This window comes from Protopterus annectens, chromosome 7.part0, assembly GCF_019279795.1.
Source record: "Protopterus annectens isolate FY-2018-M chromosome 7.part0, PAN1.0, whole genome shotgun sequence".
In the NCBI taxonomy this organism is placed as follows: Eukaryota; Metazoa; Chordata; order Ceratodontiformes; family Protopteridae; genus Protopterus; species Protopterus annectens.
The window spans coordinates 141861589-141884088 of NC_056739.1; the positions used below are offsets into that span (position 1 = coordinate 141861589).

General features: G+C 43.0%; 1 protein-coding gene across 3 annotated transcripts in view; it reads left to right on the forward strand.

Moving 5' to 3' along the window:
* LOC122806292 (inositol 1,4,5-triphosphate receptor associated 2-like) overlaps nucleotides 1-22500 on the forward strand; it is a 386988-nt gene that overhangs the window by 52410 nt on the left and 312078 nt on the right. For all 3 annotated transcript variants that reach the window (XM_044076588.1, XM_044076586.1, XM_044076585.1), the window contains exon 3: nucleotides 679-826. In XM_044076588.1, the coding sequence (XP_043932523.1) occupies nucleotides 679-826 (148 nt within the window). The remainder of the gene's footprint in view (nucleotides 1-678; nucleotides 827-22500) is intronic.

Here is a 22500-nt window from a genome sequence, read left to right on the forward strand (position 1 = left end):
TCTTTACTTTCTCCTGTTTCCCCTTTCATTCTTTACTTTCTCCTGCTTCCCTTTCATTCTTTACTTTCTCCTGTTTCCCTTTCATTCTTTACTTTCTCCTGTTCCCCTTTCATTCTTTACTTTCTCCTGTTTCCCTTTCATTCTTTACTTTCTCCTGTTTCCCTTTTCATTCTTTACTTTCTCCTGTTTCCCTTTCATTCTTTACTTTCTCCTGTTCCCTTTCATTCTGTACTATCCTGTTTCCCCTTTTCGTCTTTACTTTCTCTTACTTCCCTTTTCATTCTTTACTTTCTCCTGTTCCCTTTCATTCTTTACTTTCTCCTGTTCCCCTTTCATTCTTTACTTTCTCCTGTTCCCATTCATTCTTTACTTTCTCCTGTTCCTTTTCATTCTTTACTTTATCCTATTTCCCCTTTCATTCTTTACTTTATCCTGTTCCCCTTTCATTCTTTACTTGTACTATCATTTTTATCTTGTAGATGAGATGCAGTGAGACTTTAGAATCTTCACTTACTTTTATCACTATATCGAAATGTAGATTTTTTTATTACATTTGCCTCTCACCTTGTTTTTATCAAAAACAGTCCTGGAGACCAACTACCTCCTGTTTAACAAGAGAAAATTAAAACAAAGAAATAATTACTGAGTGGATAAATAGGTGTGTCTTTTTCCACACAGGAGGCACGTGTGAGCCGAGCAGTAGAAATAATGCTCCGCCATGTGGAAAACCTAAAACGACATCGCATCAGAGAACATACAGAGCTGGAAGAGATGAAGAGACTTATAAATCACAAGCCAATGAGCCAGCAGAGTGCTGAATGCCAAGGTCAGACCATAGCACATAGAACCTCTGTGGTAACCTTACTCAGGATAGCTTTTAAATCTGATTTATGTAGTGAGAAAGGTGGCTTGACAGAGAAAATAAATATATACATCCCATAAGACTGGCTAGGAAAAGCAGGAATTACACACACAAACACACACACACACACACACACACACACACACACACACACACACACACACACACACACACTTGCAGCCTGTGTTAGCAGGTACATATTGCCCTTATTGTGGTTGACAACAGAGTACAGATTAGGTGTTGTCATGATGTTATTTATTTATTTATTTTACATTTGTTTACCGGGGAGGTTCGACTGGACAGAGCTGTCCGTTTTCAGTGGAGGTCTAGGTATAACGTCTCCAGAACAATTGCTAACATACTACACATAAGATATTTGCACATTCAGTTATAAAAATATAGCAGACAATAACATATGATTGCATAAGATATTTACATAAGCATAGAGATTTAGACATACAATTAAAAGTCTAGCAGGTAGTAACATATGATCGTTGTTCATACAGTATGTTTGTAGATAATCTTGAAGTTGTACTGAAGATACGACAAGAAAGGAAAAACTAAAAAAGGAGGAGAATATAGACAAGTTCATATGAGGTGCATTACATTTTAAGGGAACGCTTTTCAACTTGGTCTATGGGAGAGCTAGTGGGTATAGATGGGGCAGTAGGGAGTAGGTGACAGTGAGTTAAGTAACGTGTGATAATATATAGTGCATCTCTGGGAGATTTAAAGAGGTTGGATAGTGGGTAGGGGAAAGGAGTTAGAATATGTCAGCCAAGTGCTAGGCAGTTACACGTAACGTGTGATAATATATAGTGCATCTGTGGGAGTTTTAAAGAGGAGGTTGGATAGTGGGTAGGGGAAAGGAGTTAGAATATGTCAGCCAGGTGCTGGGCAGTTACAAGTAACGTGTGGTAATATATAGTGCATCTGTGGGAGTTTTAAAGAGGTTGGATAGTGGGTAGGGGAAAGGAGTTAGAATATGTCAGCCAGGTGCCAGGCAGTTACAAGTAACGTGTGGTAATATATAGTGCATCTGTGGGAGTTTTAAAGAGGAGGTTGGATAGTGGGTAGGGGAAAGGAGTTAGACTATGTCAGTCAGGTGCTAGGCAGTTGCTTGTACAGGAGTTGTTTAGGTGGGAAATAAGCGTTTTTTTGTAGATGGTTTTATTAAGTTGTACCCTGATTTCTAGTGGTAGGGAGTTCCAAATCTTCACAATGTTGCTAGAATGCAGGGAGTCATCTGAGCTGTAATGGCTTTTGGAGATTGTGATTAGTGCCTTGTTAGTGGATCTAAGTTCTCTGTTATTGGAGTAGAGGATGATTAGGTTTTGTAAGGCTGGAGTTTTGTCAGGTTGGTACAGTATTTGGTGAGCTAGAAGAAGTTCGTTTAGAGCTAAGGTGTTGGGAAGTTCCAGCCAGGAAAGTTGTTTTAGGGCTTGACAGGAGTACCCCAAGGAACAAACCTAGGACCCCTACTTTTCACTATATTTACAAATAATCTTCACAAAGCCACCCCTCTAGCAAACCTGGTTCAATATGCTGATGACTCCACCTTAATCTGTTTGTGGCGAATTTTGCTATTTTGTTGTAGCATACTGATAACTTGTTTAAATTACTCTTGTTTAGATTAATTAAGACAGGAGAAGCATACAGTAAGGTAGAGAGAAGATGGCTATGAGCTAGGGTAACTTTACTGTTGCTGGTTAGGAAGTTTTTATATCTGTAAAGAGTGCCTAGTTTTTTGTTGATTTTGGTTATTGCATGAGTTATGTGTTTGTCAAATTTCATATTATTGTCAATACTGACCCCTAGTAATTTGGTTTGTATGACAGGGGAGATAGGGGTATTATCTAATGCAGAAATAGAGAATGGGGGAGAAGGTGCTGCTGCTTTGGAAGGATGAAAGAGTATAAGTTGGGTCTTTTTAGGATTTAGTATTAGCTGGGAGTTTGTTAGCCAGGTTTCGATGGATGTAAAGGCTTCTTGGGTCTTGATTTGAAGTTGTTGGAGGGTGGGGGCAGAGCAGATTAAGGTGGAGTCATCAGCATATTGAACCAGGTTTGCTAGAGGGGTGGCTTTGTGAAGATTATTTGTAAATATAGTGAAAAGTAGGGGTCCTAGGTTTGTTCCTTGGGGTACTCCTAGTTTTACCGGAAGTAGGGGGGTAGGGACTTTTTCCACTGAACAACTTGTTGGCATTGGGAGAGATAGTCCTGAAACCATAATAGAGTGGGAGTAGCTGGTTTTAATTCTGAGAGTGATGCTATTAGTTTTGTATGGGAGACTATCAAATGCCTTAGATAAGTCAAGGTAAACTGCAGACACTAGTTGGCCGTTATTGCGTTGCATATTTACTAGGTTACTAAAATTAATGAGTGCAGTGGTAGTGCTATGGTTGGGGTGGAATCCATGTTGAGTTTTGGCAAGAAGATTGTTGGAGAGGAGATGTGTTAGGACCTGGGTGTGTATACATTTTTCCATTATTTTAGCCAGTGGGGAAAGTATAGCTATAGGACAGTAGTTTGTTAGGTCAGTGGAGCTTCCCCCTTTGCGAATTGGTATAATGTAGGAGATTTTCCAGAGAAGTGGCACCTTTTGTTCTGAGACTGATCTGTTAATGATTATAGAGACTGGGTAGGAAATGGCTTTGGCAGCTATTTGTAGGAATTTGGCAGGTAGTTTGTCTACTACTAAGGTGGTAGGTTTAAGTTTGGTTAGATGTCTATAGATGGTGTAAGTTGGTACAGGTTGAAGGGTGAAGGAGTTAGCGTTATTTGATGGGTTATATAGTATAGTGGGGGTTGACAAGGGTGGGTCTGTTGACAGCTTTAATATGGGTCCAGGCACCTAGGCGGTGCGACACCCACCTGTGAGACAGCTGGATGTGGACACATGGCAGGATGACATTTTAACTGCAGTGACAAAGGACTGTGGACAATTCCCTGTCAAAATTGAGGGAACCCCTACACCCTAACCACAGGTGGCAGATACAAACCACCACAGTGATACACTGTGCACCCCCTTAGAAGCCACCATGTGAAAGTGTTACTGGAAAATCCTGCTGGGATAGCATGCCACGTGGGCATGAAAGTGGTACCATGGAACCCGTGTGCTATGGGCAAAGCCTTTATTAATTGCATATGCAATGTGATGTGTGTTGTGCTTGGTGCATACGAAACCCAGACAGCATCATAATTTGTAGAAATGTGCCACATACGGAGGAAATCCTGCACATTAGTGTAGTCACACTTATGTTGTAAGATGTGCTTTAGGCGCCCTTACTACAATAGCCTTCTTACGCGGTGTTACAGGCATCCCCCGCATAGAAGAGATTCACGCCGGTATCCGTCAGGTTCTGCTCCTGCTGCAGAACACACAAAGGTCAGCTAGCTGTACAGTAGGGCGACCCAGTAATACCTTCAGCCGACGATGCCATGCGTCCACCTGGTTGTTAGTAGGGAAGTCCATCTCAGAGACATCGGACACATTCCAGAACCGCAGAGGGTATGACGATGGCATTCGTGTCTGTACTGAACAGCGGGATGCATACTTGCGTGGTCGGCCTCGGACATAATGATGGTCTAGAAATACACCAATCGGCTGGGCACATTCTGGTAAGGAAGACACAATGTCCAGAAATGCAGGGACAACATCATCCAAAGGTAGGAATGCCAACGCTATCAGCTTGCGAATGGCAATGGAGAAAGCAGTGTCCGTGCCATAGAGGGCGACAAGGTGGTGATGTTTTATCTGTCGCCAGATGATCTGTGCAAAATGGAATAGGCATCCCTTCAGAATACTCCTAGGGAATGCCTTCCGGCTGTACATTGCTGCCTTCTCAAAGTCAGTCATGATATACTGTGGTGACAAAGTGCATCCCTGGCCAGATGCCATACCCCTCAGCACCTCCCACAAAGTGGTGTATGCAGACTCCGACTTCCGTGTCATGAGACAGTACACCAGGGGTACGACCCTCATTGAGGTGGTGGTGCCAATACAGCCATGTAATGTATATAGCTGGCGACAGATATCGGCCCGTGGGAAAGGTGCCATCACCAAGAACAAAGTCGGACCTGCACAGGTCAGTCAGGTTCTGTGTTGTAGTAAGTACTACCAAGGAAGCGGTACCATCCATATCCGACCTTCTGAAATATGAAGCTGCCACTACGGAGTGGATACTGGGTGGCATCAATATCTGCAAGGGTTGCTGGAGGTGTAGCCATGGATGCCCGTGCCTGCTGCCGTACCCTGGTGATGCTTCTGAAGGGTCGCGACAAGGCATCTCCTGCAGTACATTGTCATCTGCTGTGCCTAGCACACTCTGCATTACCAAGCTTGGCAATTCATTACCAGTTACTGCCCTCTGCCGCAGTTCTGCTGCAATGTAGCCACTTGTGCCATTGTTGCATCTGGGCGTGCTGGTGTGGCAGTGATTTCAGCAATTCCTCACCCTCTTCCTGCCGAACAGTGATGGCACGCCCTCTGCATGCCTTCGTTCTCCGCTCACTACATGCCCAGTACCGTTTTGGTGGTGTCTCACGTTCCAAATGGTAGAGGTACCTCCAACACCAGCATGGGTTTGCCACGTTGGCTGGGCACTGTGCTGTATCTGTTGCCAATCAGACCAGGGCTATACAGATACATACATTCCAGCATGGTTGCAGCACTTGTAGATGGTCTCTCAGAATCCATCACAGCCGGTGGAGCTTGGTATGGGATATACCACTGAACCTGGACACAGTCCCTTCCAGACAGTAGGCCACTCGGTTCACACCTCCTTGTCTTATACCGTGTAGTAACTCTGTCTGTCTCAATGGCCCTGTACAGCCGTGCACTCCAACCGCCTCTGACTGTCTCTCCCCTATGGTTGCAATGTCTGCAGTTAACACATCCCTGGGGTTGCCGTATGCTTGTACTCTGTTTAGAGTCCACGATGCCTGATTGAGCACAGGTTCTGTGTGTACTGTGCCAGCCCCCTTTAACTCCCTGTTGTTGCTGCCAGCCAATCACGGTTTAGGGCTTGGTGTCTGCTTGAGTGGCAGATGTTACTTAGGAGGTACCTCTGTCTTGCACCCTTGTCTTCCTACATGGGGCTTGGTACTTGTCTATACTCCTGTAACAGGGACAACGTGGACGTGTTCAGCAGAAGCTGCATGTCTTACTGTGGAGTCGGGATGGGTTACAGCTACTAAATCCCCTGCTACTGGGTTAGTGTGTCATGCTTTACCAGGTTAGCATGTTCACACCTACAACTGCACTCAGGGGCTCTAGCAGGGTAGGTACTGTTTGTTGCAGGCATGCCTGTTATCTGGGTTTGTCCTATACTACAGACACCCTGCTGTGACATGCTTACTACTAGTACACAGACAGGTTATAGTGTGTGTGTTCTATTGACCCTGACACTGCTTTGTCTGTACCTTTAAGGGTTTACCTGACACATGACCTGCTTTTCTATGCAGCATTTCTCGGGTAAAGTGTGCTGTGCATTGCTCACGTGCTGGGGACTTTACTTCCTGCTTCGGGACTGTTTGCTGTGTTTGCGTGGACAACTGGGGCTGTGAGGGTAAGTAATGGTTTTATGACTGCTTCTGCAACTGTTTTGGGTGTATGAGTGCTTATGCAACTGTTTTGGTGTTATGACTGCTTCTGCTACTGTTTTGGGTGTATGAGTGCTTATGCAACTGTTTTGGTGTTATGACTGCTTCTGCTACTGTTTTGGGTGTATGAGTGCTTATGCAACTGTTTTGGGTGTATGAGTGTTTATGCAACTGTTTTGGGTGTATGAGTGCTTATGCAACTGTTTTGGGTGTATGAGTGTTTATGCAACTGTTTTGGAGCACTAGCGTTGTTGTGTTTCGCGCCGATCCGCGTGTGTTTGCCGGCCGTACGCTGTGTGTTGACGGGCTGCGTGTTTGCCTTAGGGGCCGTCTGCTTTTGGCTGTTTTCACACCGCCGCATCTTTCTGCCGCGTTACTATGTTTCGGCAGCACCGCTCTACGGTTTAGCGGTGCTGCGGCCTTCTGGTTTCGGCGATGTAGCTCGCGGGTATTTGTCTCGCGATCTACACGCCGGAACCCCTTTAATATAGAGTTGGTAAAGAACCCATTGCATTGGGTGACTGTGTTTACAGAGCTGGTGTCTATGTCTGGATGAGGAGTTGGTGATTCACCTGGTTGGAGAATACTGTTTATAGTGTCCCAGAACGTTTATGGGTTGGTATTATGCTTAGTTTGAATTTCACTATAGTATTTTTGTTTGTCTAGTCTGATTTGTTTTTTAACAGTGTTTCCCAGTTGTAAGAATGTTTGCCTATTAGGGGTAGTTTTGTTTTTGCACCAGGTATCCCATGCTTTGTTTCATAAGTTGCCTGGTGCTCTACGTAAGCCATGGGGCATAGAAGGTTTTAGTGCAGATCTGTCTTGGTGGAGCACATTGGCTGAAAAGGCCTAAGAAGATAGTGTTGAAATACTCAACTGCTTCATCTAAAGGAAGTGTTAAAAGAGGGGACCAGCTAGAGTGTTTAAGGGCTGTAGTAAAGTCATCAGCACTGAAGTTTTTAGTGTATCTAATGTATTTAAGAGCGCTAGTTGTAGTGAGTTTAATTTTATGTGCCTGGTCCCAAAGAAAAGGAAACACGTGAAGAAAGGAGTCTCCCTTTTGAACTCTTCAATGGACACTTTAACTCAACAACACTATGTAGGTCTAGACCTTGCTGACAAGACCCTGTGTTTCTTAGGTATAGCCAGACTATCGACTGATGCTATGCTGAGGCCAATAGAATGCTAAAACATACATGTTCACAGCTAGTGTGTTTGGCTTTATTGCCCTGAATAAAGACTATAAAGACTTAAAAAGTGAAAACGTCATGGAGTTTTAGAAGCCATGTAGTTGAAGTACTTGATGTTCTTAGGGGGTCGTTTGCATATATCCTACAGGCCTCCTTTACAGGAGGTTTAAGGTATCATGTAGTGAAATCTCTAGTTCACCTGGGTTTTTCCTGCAGTTATATACACACACACACACACACACACACACACACACACACACACACCACACACACACACACACACACACACACACACACACACACACACACACACACACACACGCGCGCGCACACACACACATGCGCACACACACACACACACACACACACACACACACGCGCACACACACACACACACACACACACACACACACACACACACACACACACGTGTAGGTATATGTAGTGCAGCTAACTTTAAATAAGTATGAAGAGAGAAAATAAAATAAATGCTGTTAGTACAGTTCAGAAATAATTTATCAGCTTATGCCTTGCTCTAATAAAAGCTCTCCAGGCAACGGCACTCAGCAATAATAAAAGTAGTCAAACTTTCATCATTGGTCAGTCCCGGTGCCTGGTGATCTTTTCTTTCTTTCTTTCTTTCTTTCTTTCTTTCTTTCTTTCTCAGTTTTGGTTTTTGGTTTCATTGTGTCTTGCTTTGTTTTTATTTTCTCTCAGACAGAGCGACTCTGATTTGGATGAATGTTGGATAAAGGTACAAATGAAGTAAAGAAAACAGATGCTGTATAGTCATGTTTGGGATATACTGCCCTAAAATAATGCGCTACTCTGCTGTTTTTGCAGTGTGTCCATGTGACCCTGAAAAGTTCTGCAGGAAATATTTAATTTTTTTTTTACTATGCCCGAATCTCTAAAATTAAGTAAACTAAACTTCTAGTGTATCTGAAACTGAAAATGTTTTAAGTGGGAAATGCTTTAATTTTCAAGGATCTTGTTCTACAGAATGTTGTGAATACTGAAGCATCTGTTCTCTCAGAAGATGATTGCAGGCATTCTAGTAATGTCAGAAAAGGTGACTGAAGCAGAAAAGTGCTTTTATTTTTGAATTAGCGTTTGAGACGTTTTGTAAAATTTTCTTAAAGTTGAATTCTGAATTATTAAATTCTTTAAGTGGTTTGTTAAAAGAAAAAATATGTTTGCCTTCTTGATCCCCGCACTTGAGGACAGTGAAGGTGAATCTTATTTAGGAGATGAGGAACTCAGCAATGCTGAAGACGATGGTGACGCGAGTACTTAAATTCTGTTATTCCCTTGAAAGTAATGACTGAGCAGTTTGTGAGTTAGTCTAGAGTTAACAGGAGGGGAAATGTGTTTATGAAATTGACTCTCTTCCATATACATTCGTTTCCTAAACCTCACGGTAATTGAAAGTGTTAAGGGGTCCTTTTTTCCAAGAACCTGCTGTTGCCTCTGAAGGTTTTTAATACATTTTATAGGATTATATTGTATCTGATAGTTATAGCCTTGTTCATATCCCTCACCCCAGACTACAGCAAATTGCTTTAGCTGTGATACAATCTAGGAGAAAGTGTTTGGTTGAGTTTTGTGTATTTCCAATCAGAAAGAAGTTTTTGATCTCTTAGTGGTCATACAGCAGTAAGGGATAAAGCTCTTAGTGTGACCCAGATTTGTGTTCATCTGATGGATTGGATGCTGGAGGGGGTTACATGAGGTGAGGATAGGAGTAAGTGTCTGATATCATCCCGTTAATCCTGGGGAAGGGAATTGACCCAATCTCGCTGCAATGAACATCATACAAGAGTGGTAAGCTCTGTCCTGCATAAAAAGTGACCAGTCAGAGGTTGAGCAAGTGCAGAAGTGAGCATGCTCCTATCAGCACAGTGTTTGTGAACATGTTCCTACCAGCACAGTGTTTGTGAGCATGCTCCTATCAGCACAGTGTTGGTGAACATGCTCCTATCAGCACAGTGTTTGTGAGCATGCTCCTATCAGCACAGTGTTTGTGAGCATGCTCCTATCAGCACAGTGTTTGTGAGCATGCTCCTATCAGCACAGTGTTTGTGAGCATGCTCCTATCAGCACACTGTTTCAGTGAAGCTTGCAGGGTTACCAACAGGTAAGGAGGGGGTTACAACTCCATCCCTGGTGGCAATATAATGCTGCAACAGTCTTCTGTTTCCTCACCAGCCATGGACATGGGTTGAGTTAAGGTGAGTTTGGTAGCTCTGATGAATGAGAAGAGGACCTAGTGACCGATGATGGTCATCTGTAGGTAGGGGAGAAATCAGGAAAATGTGTTTGATCTCTTGGCAGAGAAAATACATTCTATTGGCTGTTATGTTGTTAGTATTATTTGTAGTTATATATCAGATAGACAAGGTCTGATAGGAACTGCAGTGCTGCATGATGTGTGTAGGTGTTAAAGGAAAACAAAGCACTGAGGATTTAGGTACTCTGTCCCAAACAATCCCCACATGTTTGCGGGTGTGCCTGTTATAGTAATGAGGATGTAGACACTGTGTCCCAAACAATCTCCACGTTTGCGGGTGTGCCTGTTATAGTAATGAGGATTTAGGCACTTTGTCCCAAACAATCCCCACATGTTTGCGGTTGTGCCTGTTACAGTAATGAGGGTTTAGACACTGTGTCCCAAACACTCCTCACATGTTTGTAGGTTGTGCTTGTTATACTAATGAGGATTTAGATACTGTATTCCAAGCAACCACTTGTTTGTGGGTTTGTCTGTTAAAGTAATGAGGATTTAGACACTGTGTCCCAAACACGCTCCACATGTTTGCGGGTATTCCTGTTATAGTAATGAGGATTTAAACACAGTGTCCCAAACAATCCCCACATGTTTGTGGGTGTGCCTGTTAAAGTAATGAGGATTTAGACACTGTGTCCCAAACAATCCCCATGTGTTTGTGGGTGTGCCTGTTAAAGTAATGAGGATTTAGACACTGTGTCCCAAACAATCCCTACATGTTTGGGGGTGTGTCTGTTATACTAATGCGGATTTAGACACTGTGTCCCAAATGATCTCCACATGTTTGGGGGTGTGTCTGTTATACTAATGAGGATTTAGACACTGTGTCCCAAACACTCTCCACATGTTTGTGGGTGTGCCTGTTACAGTAATGAGGATTTACACACTGTATCCCAAACAATCCCCACATGTTTGCAGGTGTGCCTGTTACAGTAATGAGGATTTACACACTGTGTCTCAAACAATCCCCACATGTTTGTGGGTGTGCCTGTTATAGTAATGAGGATTTAGACACTGTGTCCCAAACGATCTCCACATGTTTATGGGTGTGCTTATTATAGTAATGACGATTTAGACATTGTGTCCCAAATGATCTCCACGTTTGTGGGTGTGTCTGTCATAGTAATGAGGATTTAGGCACGGTGTCCCAAACAGTACCCACATGTTGTTGGGTGTGCATGTTACAGTAATAAGGATTTAGACACTGTGTCCCAAACACTCTCCACATGTTTGCAGGTGTGCCTGTTATAGTGATGAGGATTTATACACTGTGTCCCAAACACTCTCCACGTTTGCGGGTTTGCCTGTTGCAGTAATGAGGATAAAGACATTGTGTCCCAAACTATCCGCACATGTTTGCAGGTGTGCCTGTTATACTAATGAGGATTTAGACACTGTATCCCAAACGATCTCCACATGTTTGCAGTTGTGCCTGTTATAGTAATGAGGATTTAGGCACTGTGTCCCAAACAATCCCCACATGTTTGCAGGTGTGCCTGTTATAGTAATGAGGATTTACACACTGTGTCCCAAACAATCCCCACATGTTTGTGGGTGTGCCTGTTATAGTAATGAGGATTTAGGCACTGTGTCCCAAACAATCCCCACATGTTTGCAGGTGTGCCTGTTATAGTAATGAGGATTTACACACTGTGTCCCAAACAATCCCCACATGTTTGTGGGTGTGCCTGTTATAGTAATGAGGATTTACACACTGTGTCCCAAACAATCCCCACATGTTTGTGGGTGTGCCTGTTATAGTAATGAGGATTTAGGCACTGTGTCCCAAATGATCCCCACATGTTTGTGGGTGTGCCTGTTATAGTATTGAGGATTTAGATGCTGTGTTCCAAACGCTCTCCACGTTTGCGAGTGTGCCTGTTATACAGCTTATTGTCTTTTAAATTCTGCATTTGTCTTGCAGGAAGAAGGGCAGGGCAAACCCTAGAAACAAACCCACTTGAGGGAACCATAATATCAACAAGCTTCATAATAAAAGGAAAAGAGTTTTGATCAAAAGTAAGAAGAGTCATTCCCAGAATGTTAGAAAACGTGACATGGAAATAAAATCCACTAAATGCAAATTTGAGGATAAACTAGTGACCCGAGCAAAAGACAGTCACATGGCATGTTTTAGTTACATTTATAATCTCAAAAGCACAAAGTAGCTGTGTGCTGTGCTAATTGTGAATGACGTTGCTACACTGAGGCTGAAGATACAGCTTACCTACTGGCTGATAAATTTAGCACACATTTCACCCCTGTCTCCCCTCTCTCTATCCCTCAAGATATACCTGAAACTGGGTTGACTAAAGTGATCACATAAGCCAAGTCCTAAAAGTACTGTCCAAACTTAAAAGTACTGCATCAGTGGTCCTGACAATATCCCTGGATGTATCTTAAATAGCATGAAACATGATTTAACCACATCCCTAACAACTCTGTTCCATCTGAGCCTCCATACAGGTTTTGTACCAAGTGAATGGAGAACAGCTACTGTCATTCCCCTGCATAAGGGAAGGCCTTCCAAATACCCAGGCAATTAGAGACTCACAAGTCTGACCAGCCTCATATGCAAAGCCATGGAAAGACTCATCATGGAACTAATCAGTCAGGACATAGGGAACCTCTAAACAGTGGACTCATCTCGGTTTGGGTTTGTCAAGGACAGGTCATGCTTGCTCAGCCTGGTGGACATTTTAGAAATGGTCACTAAAGTAATGGATGAAGGCAAAATGATACACACTGTATACCTCATCCTGGTCAAAACGTTTAACACAGTCCCACTCAGACACAGTAGAAAAGCTAAATAAACTGTGAATAAACCTCTGTGTGACCTGATGGTTTGTCATCTGGCTCACAGATAGGACACAGAAAATCAAAACAGGGAAAGTTGCCTCCTCAAAGGGACCAGTCACCAGTGGAGTCCCCCAGGGTTCTGTGCTGGGACTTCTCCTGTTTGGCATCTACTTTTTTGATGTAAAAGCAAATGCCAAAGGATTCTGGCTGACTAAGTTTGCAGATGATTGCAAGACAGTAGCAGTCATTGAAACCCCAAATGACTGAGCCATCCTGCAGTATGGTTTGTCTCAAATAAATAACTGGTGCCAATATTATGGACTGAAACTAAACAACAAAAAATGCATTAATGTATCTTTTGGGAAGTCATCTACACCAGAGAACTACCACTTTGACAATATGCCCGTAAGAGTTGACCCAGCTGTTCAGGATTTGAGAATGAGAACTTATGTGGAAAGTGACCTAACTTTTTGACCAACATGTATCCATCGCTGTAAGAAAATCCTTCTATATTGGATATCTTATAAAGAATGGGATTGTGTCTAGATCTATGGATGTCATTGTCTCCCTTTACTCCACCCTCATAAGGCCTGTCATTGAATATAATGCCCCCCTTTGGCATGCATCTGTCCAGACACAAGCAACAACTGGTATTCCCACAGAGATACCTTACTAAGAGGATACACTGCCTAAACAACGTGTCCTCCATGGGCCAACTCAAAGCCCTGTCAGCATACTCAGTATCCTACAGACTGCTAAGAGGTGACCTGCATCTGGCATAGAAGGCATCCTCTGACCAAATATTGATGGATTTACTGTACATCACAAAGTCAAATGGCATTAGAAAACTTGGTCTAAGGATATTAACCTCTTCTGCAACATCAAAAGAATGATTTGGAGGCACAAGTATGTCTCACAGAGGATACTGCTGCTCTGGAACAGACTCCCCATCCACATAAAACAAAGTTCATCTCTTTCCATATTCAAATGCAACTTGGGTCTATGGATAAGAAACATAATATTTCCACAGGACTGCCCCCTGTACTACTAATGGACAATGGCAGCTCCTAAATGCTTTATCCCATGCATGGGTCCCCTCAAAATATCTATGGTATGATCCCAGTTATTCTCTTTAGGGATAATATATAGTTATTGGGGTCTACTGCTTTTGAACGAAAGTGCACCTTACCGAAAATGAAAAACAGACTTGCATTTCTATGAGCGCTCATTTAAACAAAAACACATTTGTCAGAATTGCATTTCTTTGAAAAGAAAATAGGCGAATATAGCACCCTGAACCTAGAGTAAAATCACACAAAACACGATTCCCTAGCCTGCGTTCTCAGGCTACAAACTGTGACTGAAATCAAACACCAAATCAACTAATTTTCCTGTGCTGTACACTATATACAAATTAGTTTTCTTCAAGAAATTACATGTGAAGCAAATGTGAGATGGCTTTTACGAATTCAACTGAAGCATACTCATCCCTATTGTCAAAGATAGTCTGAAATTGTGATTGCCATCTCATTAAAGTGCAATTCTTATGAGAAGGGGGGACAAGCTGAAGACATACATACATGAAGTTCACCTACCCGATTTTGTTCTCTTGCTGCAATAAGCAGTACACTGTCAATGTCCGTAATATGATTTCCAAGGAGACATTTAAAACGGCAATCTACCTGCAGCAGTACACTAGCAGTACACTGTCAATGTCCATAATATGATTTCCAAGGAGACACTTAAAACGGCAATCTACCCACAGCAGTACACTAGCAGTACACTGTCAATGTCCGTAATATGATTTCCAAGGAGACACTTAAAACGGCAATCTACCCGCAGCAGTACACTATCAATGTCCGTAATATAATTTCCAAGGAGACACTTAAAATGGCAATCTACCCACAGCAGTACACTAGCAGTACACTGCCAATGTCCATAATATGATTTCCAAGGAGACACTTAAAACAGCAATCTACCCGCAGCAGTACACTAGCAGTACACTGTCAATGTCCATAATATGATTTCCAAGGAGACACTTAAAACAGCAATCTACCCGCAGCAGTACACTAGCAGCACACTGTCAATGTCCATAATATGATTTCCAAGGAGACACTTAAAATAGCAATCTACCCGCAGCAGTACACTGTCAATGTCCGTAATATGATTTCCAAGGAGACAAAACGGCAATCTACCTGCAGCAGTACACTAGCAGTACACTGCCAATGTCCGTAATATGATTTCCAAGGAGACACTTAAAACGGCAATCTACCTGCAGCAGTACACTAGCAGTACACTGTCAATGTCCGTAATATGATTTCCAAGGAGACACTTAAAACAGCAATCTACCTGCAGCAGTACACTATCAGTACACTGTCAATGTCCGTAATATGATTTCCAAGGAGACACTTAAAACAGCAATCTACCCACAGCAGTACACTAGCAGTACACTGTCAATGTCCGTAATATGATTTCCAATGAGACACTTAAACGGCAATCTACCAGCAGCAGTACACTAGCTGTACACCGTCAATGTCCATAATAAGATTTCCACGGAGACACTTAAAACGACAATGCCAAGCTTCAACACTGTTCTGTGTCCTTGGCAGACACAGTTAATTCAGAACTGAAACATTCCAAAAGGAGATGGGAAATAGTGGAGGAAACCTAAATTGAGTGATATGTCTAGTACTAAAACTTGCGAGGCTTCCCCAAAATGTACCATTCAGCAAAGTAATGAAGAAGCTGTTCTCCTTCAGTTGGAAAAGTCTTTTTAAGTTCCTGAAACATTGCTAGAACATCATCTTCTTTCAGGAAAGCTAAAGCAGCCAATTGTTTGATTGCTAATTGAAAGCGTATGCATGAGTTATACAAACTGCCTAAGCCGAAACTTACTTTCCTCCACAAATTACGCCCAAAGTGGAAGAAACATCCCTTTGAAGTTACATTCTGCAAAATGACTTTTATACTTTTCAGTGCAGCAATTTCAAAATCACATAGTATATAGGAAACATTATATTGCCGACTTTCTGTAGACATTAAATTAAGCAGACCGCTCGATAAAAAATTGTAACACTTGAAGGATTTCTTAGACATAATACAGTATATTAGCAGTACACTTTTACTATACGCTCCATACTTTACAAATGCATATATAGTATATAATTGCCTATAATTTTTGTTCTTTACAAAGTAAGTGCCACCCATCAGCCAAATTGTAGCAGTAGCTAAGTCTACTAAGTTTTACTTTGTGGTCAGTAACACTACAATGTTTTCTGTACTAGGATCACTTAATATCTTCTTGAGAAACACTCTGGATTTCAAAGGAAAGTTAGTTACATCAGTATTAAGTAAACTAGTAGTCCTGCCTGTCTCTCTGCTTATACATTTCAAATGGGCTCTCCTGACTTGAGGAAGCATTGCCGTTCTACTAGGTATTCTTGGGGCATGATCTAATGAAGTGGATGCTAACGCATCATCAACTATTATGCAACCCGAATCTCTAGAAGTAGTTGCACATTGTTTAAAACTGTTAGAATCAGAATACCTATCTACATCTGACAGGTCTCCAGGATGATTGTGTTCTACGGCCTTTACCAACTCTTCTCCCTTGGTAATGCACAAGGTAATAGCTCGACCTTTGCAGCATCAAGTAATTTTCTTTTTACAACACCAATACTTTTGGGTTTTGCTGTTTTTTTCCAAGTAATAGACAAAGCCCTCTATCACGAGAAGGTCTTTTCCCCTGATGGATTTTACTGTTTCATAACATTTTTCTAGCACTCCCGGTTGGGAACATACCATATTTGCCATGTTGTGATGTAGTACGTTGTACGTTCTGCTCTCGGCAGTTGCCATATTTGAAGATTACAAGGTATTACTTGCTATTTGGCTTTTTCGCACTAGTGCACTTCGTATAAGTGGATTTTCGTATAAGTGAGCGTTCGCACTAATTAAGTTTCATTTTTTGTTTTCGGTAAGGTGCACTTTCGTTCAAAAGCAGTAGGCCCAGTTATTGACCATGGGATTGGTAAGACCAATCACTAACCAAATGGGATAGGCAAATTTGAGAAAAACAAGAAATTGGTTAGGTTTAAAATGGCCCATCAGGGCAGCTTGCCTAGTACTTACCTATGAATGCATGAACCTATGTATGGCACCCACATGTGCAGGCTAATAATAGTAAGCTCATTTTCAATAAAACAGGCCTTTTACCAGCATGCTTTCTTTCCTCAGGGCCAGGTGCCCTTCTCAGACAGTAATATCTCTAATAAACAACTATTTGGGCTTCTTGTTCACTTAGGGGTGCTGAGCTCCTTCCTGCATTGGGGTGCTGAGCTCTTTCCTCACTTGAGGTGCTGAGCTCCTTCCTCACTTGAGGTGCTGAGCTCCTTCCTCCCTTGGGGTGCTGAGCTCCTTCCTCCCTTGGGGTGCTGAACTCCTTCCTCATTTGGGGTGCTGAGCTCCTTCCTCCCTTGGGGTGCTGAGCTCCTTCCTCAATTAGGGGTGCTGAGCTCCTTCCTCCCTTGTGGTGCTGAGCTCCTTCCTCACTTGGGAGTGCTGAGCTCCTTCCTCCCTTGGGGTGCTGAGCTCCTTCCTCCCTTGGGGTGCTGAGCTCTTTCCTCCCTTGGGGTGCTGAGCTCCTTCCTCCCTTGGGGTGCTGAGCTCCTTCCTCACTTGTGGTGCTGAGCTCCTTCCTCCCTTGGGGTGCTGAGCTCCTTCCTCTCTTGGGGTGCTGAGCTCCTTCCTCCCTTGGGGTGCTGAGCTCCTTCCTCCCTTGGGGTGCTGAGCTCCTTCCTCTCTTGGGGTGCTGAGCTTCTTTCTCCCTTGGGGTGCTGAGTTCCTTCCTCCCTTGGAGTGCTGAGTGCCTTCCTCACTTGAGGTGCTGAGTGCCTTCCTCACTTGAGGTGCTGAGCTCCTTCCTCACTTGAGGTGCTGAGCTCCTTCCTCCCTTGGGGTGCTGAACTCCTTCCTCCCTTGGGGTTCTGAGCTCCTTTCTCACTTGGAGTGCTGAGCTCCTTCCTCCCTTGGGGTGCTGAGCTCCTTCCTCCCTTGGGGTGCTGAGCTCCTTCCTCACTTGAGGTGCTGAGCTCCTTCCTCCCTTGGGGTGCTGAGCTCCTTCCTCCCTTGGGGTGCTGAGCTCCTTCCTCCCTTGGGGTGCTGAACTCCTTCCTCTCTATGGCTATTATCCTCCTTATAAAGAAGTTAAAAGAGTTCATGAGAAGAATTGACTAGTTCTGTATCAGCTGGAAAAAAATTTCTGCAGATTTCTGGTTGGAACTGGTGCCAAGAGGGGTTTACAAGGCATACTTTTTATAGGTTTATTGGTTCATATCAGGTTACTAGGCTAGCGGCTCTAAAGCCTTTACAAGCATAGCCATGTTAATCCCAAGTATCCCCATTGGTTCTTTTTGGATAGTTCCTAGAACAAATTTATGAAAAGTGCAGGTCTGTGATCAACACCAGCTACCCCTGTCCATGAGGGATATGGCTGCCACCCCAGGGGTGAATTTGTGAGCTCCCATCCAATTATCTAGGTTGCGTTTGAATAGGGGCAGTGAGGAGCCCTGTCTTACATGAATAAGAAGTCTATTCCAGAGACTCGGCAATCTCTGGGGGACGTATCTGTTTCTCCAGCATGTTCTGTTAATGTCCAAGCTAGATTGAGATCCCTAGAGTGAGTAACTATTGTGCCATTTGACGAGTATGTGCAGCATTTCCATTAGAGTATGGTTGGAGATTGCCATATAGGCCAGCCACAAGAAACCTCTCAGCAACCTATAAGATACAGAGTGAAGTGACAAGGCTTTCAGCCTGTCCATGTAAATCATGGTTAGGAGTCCCTGTATTTTCTTAGTAAGAAACCTCTGAGGTCTATCCAGCTGTTGCAGGTGTCTGGTGAGGTACATACAAAAGGGTGCATTATACTCTATTAGTGGTCTGATGAAGGTTGAGTACAGTGGAGTTATAACATCCCTTGACCTGGATGCTATGCCATTGTTTATGAAGAGCACTATGTAGAAGGCTTTCCTTACCACTGTGGAAACTTGGTGGTCACATTTCAGATTTCATCCAGGCCTAATGCTGTACTTATCTGGAAGGTATAAAATTCCCTCTTTCCCAGCAGTGTACACCTTTTGTTTTGCATGTATCACTTGAATGGTGGATTGATGCCTGTGTACATAGATGTGTATATACATTTTCTTAAATGGTTAAATGAACTGCTCTGAAGACTGTTCCAGTGATCTGTATTGTACTTCTGAGACCTGTAATCGCAAATCCTAAAATTACAAACAAATGAAACTACAGGAGACGAGCACATGTTGACAGGCGCTCATCTCATTTGAAGTTCCGTTCTCACTCTGACATTACACACCTCTGCAAAAAGGCAATGCTCTGAGACACAGCGATTCTGGACTTAGTTTATGTAGGTCCCCATTCTTCACATTCAGCCTTGTTCTTCTTGGACTCATACTTATAAATTTCAGAATGTAAACACATTACTCTTTTTCCAGCAGTGAACCAGAGCACATTATATAGTTATAATCCATGTGTAAAAGAAATCAAAATAAAGTTGTTTTTGTTGAATGACAAAACATAATGTAGATTGCAAAGCGGTCGTGGTAACGCAACTTAACCTTCTAAAGTTTGCTGCATTAGCACTATCAGTGGTTAGAACAGTCTTAAAGAATTACATACGAGGAAAATATTTAAGCAAAAACATTCAGGATATGTGGGTGCAAGTCGACAACGCGAGTGCGTCTGCAGAGTGAAGTGGGGAATGAAAGAGAAGGGAAGAAAAATGCGAAGTTTGCTGTAGGAGAGTGGAAGAGGAAGTTAGAGGAAGAGGAAGTTAGAGGAAGTGGAAGAGGAAGTTAGAGGAAGTGGAAGAGGAAGTTAGAGGAAGAGAATGACAGGTGGAGAAAAGGAGGTAAGGTTAGCACATAAATATGGAGGAAGAATTGAGAACCATGGAAGGGATTCAGTTTTAAAGCAAGTATGTTTCCCTGAATCCCTGAAATATGAAAGAGTTGGCAACTCTATATGTTGTTAAAGGAGTAATGGTAGTGATGTTTGAAGGTATAGGCAACCAGGCAAGTTTAGAGAAGGGGCAGGCAGAAAGGTAGGCAATAAAGTGCAAGAGCGTCTGAGGATTTTGATCTGAGTGGATATGACATAGAAATTGCCTGAAACTTGCTTGCCATTGGTGGGCAAAACATTTATCAGAGAAGCATACAGATGGTAGTGGACAACATAATTCTGAAAGATGGACAGATTAAAATATACAGACTGAATGAGCACTTTTAAAGCACATTACATTATCAGTTAATACATGAATAAATGGTTACTTTGAGTTAAAAAGAATGTCTGGGGAGGGATCCCTACTTTGTTCATGCAGGAGGCAAGGTCCCCTTCATCTCTTTCTTTTTATAGCTACCTGTACCACTGCACTGCTGACAGAAGGAAGTCATTTTTCTGAATTCAGTGTGCTTGTCTCAGCAGTGGTGTGACTTTTGTTGTCTTTGCAAATCATTGCTATTACCCGAGCAATGTTAGAAGCCTCTGCTAGAAGAAATTACTCTAGGGAGCAAGTCATCACTGCCCTCTCAAAGGCAAAAAATACAGCCTCCATGGGACCAGATAACATCCCAGGCTGCATCCTGCATGAACTCAGACAGGAACTTGCAGCACCATTAGGCACCCTATTCAACCAAAGCCTGAGTACTGGCTTTGTCCCAGCCAAGTGGCGGACAGCCACTGTCATCCCTTTACATAAAGGTGGAGCGTCCACTGATCTGGGAAATTATAGACCCATCACCCTAACTAGCTTGATCTGCAAGGCCATGGAGCAAATTATCATGGACTTCATTAACAAGGACATTGGCAACCTCCAAACACTCAGTCCCACACAGTTTGATTTCGTCAAGGGATGGTCATGCCTGTTAAATTTGGTCGACTTTTTGAGACAGTCACCAAAGCCATGGAAGAGAGGAAGACGCTGCACACCACCTACCTTGACCTGGCTAAAGCCTTCAATACTATTCCCCACTCAGGTATAACAGATAAACTCTCTCAACTAGGCATCAATCCATATGTTACCAGATGGGTAGAAAACTGACTCACTGATAGAATCCATCTAGTCAAAATAGGGGAAGCCACCTCACGCAGTCGACCTGTAATGACTGGTGTACCCCAAGGTTCGGTCTTGGGGCCTCTGTTATTTGGGATACACTTTTCTGAGGTGGAGGCCAAATCCAGTGGGCTATGGCTGATCAAGTTTGCAGATGACTGCAAGCTGGGTGCTGTCATCAGTTCCCCTAGTGATGTGGACATCATCCAAGAGAGTCTCACCCAAACAAATGAATGGTGCCAGAAACATGGTCTCAAGCTGAATACCAAAAAATGCATCATTATCCCCTTTAGGGAGACTGACATCCCCACAGATTAGCACATTAATAACAAGGTCCTAAGCACGCAATCAGTTGTGAGGGATTTGGGCATCCAGGTTGATAGTAAACTGACTTTTGACCACCGTATTGCCTCTGTTGTATGGAAAGCTTTCTACAATACCCACCTGATTAGTAAGGGTATCTCATCCAGGGACAAGGTGGTCATAACATTCCTGTATTCTTTCCTTATAAGACCCATTATTGAGTGCAATGCCCCTTTCAGCATGTACCGCACAAAGCACATGCAACAGCTGGAGAGACCACAGAGGTTCCTCACCAGGAGAATCCAGGGCCCCAAACATCTACCCTACATAGATAGGCTAAAGGCCCTGTCCTTCTACTCAGTTTCCTACAGACTCCTCAGAGGTGACCTCTGTCTGGCATACAAAGCAGTCTCAGACCCAGCCTTGATGGGACTGCTGCATATCCACAAGTCAAGCTCCACTCGAGCAACTCGCACGCGTGATCTCAACTTGATCTGTGACATCAATAGGACGTGTTGGCAGGACAGATTTGTGTCCCAGAGACTCCCCCGTCTATGGAATAGACTCCCACTCCACATCAAGCAGAGTACCTCATTAACCCTTTTTAAGCACAACTTGGATAACTGGATGGGGTACAGAAAATACACCCCTGGGATTCCACCTGTGTCGCTGCTGGACAGGGGCATCAGATGCTGACTTGTCAGAACATGGGCTGAATTCTTGGCTAGGCTTGTAAGGGCCTCAGGGCCAATAGCCTAGTAACTTCCTATGATCAAGTGATCATATGAGGCCCTCAGCACTTCAGTGCTGTACATGAAAATGTAATGTGTTTATGCTAAATACAACAGTTGAAGTGCTTTTAACTACGAGCAGCTTTAATGGCTGATGCCTTATGGGTACATACTGTGTGGAATGGAACTCCAAGATTAGTTCATTTCAGCTGAGTATGTTATTATATAGCAGAGCGAGAGAGATACAACCCCTTCCTTGTATGGTTAATGCAAACGGCTGTTAAACAATAACACTTTAATGTTAAACATCAAAAAGGTTTTTACTATAAATTTAAATAAAGGCAGCTAAAATGGGTCACCGCCAACTGTGATCTGATAAGATTCCATTTTGTTTCACAGTGTTTTCATAACTTTGATACCACATGGAAGCTGTTGAAGGGGGGAGGGTTGGAAGCAAAAAGGGCACTTAGTGAACTAAAATGGGGAAGTTTGTTTAAAGCTATTCACTACCATAGCAGGAGCATCTACAAGCTAAGTTGCATTAACAATGACAGTACAGAAATTTCATAAAAAATTATTATTTTTATTATAGTG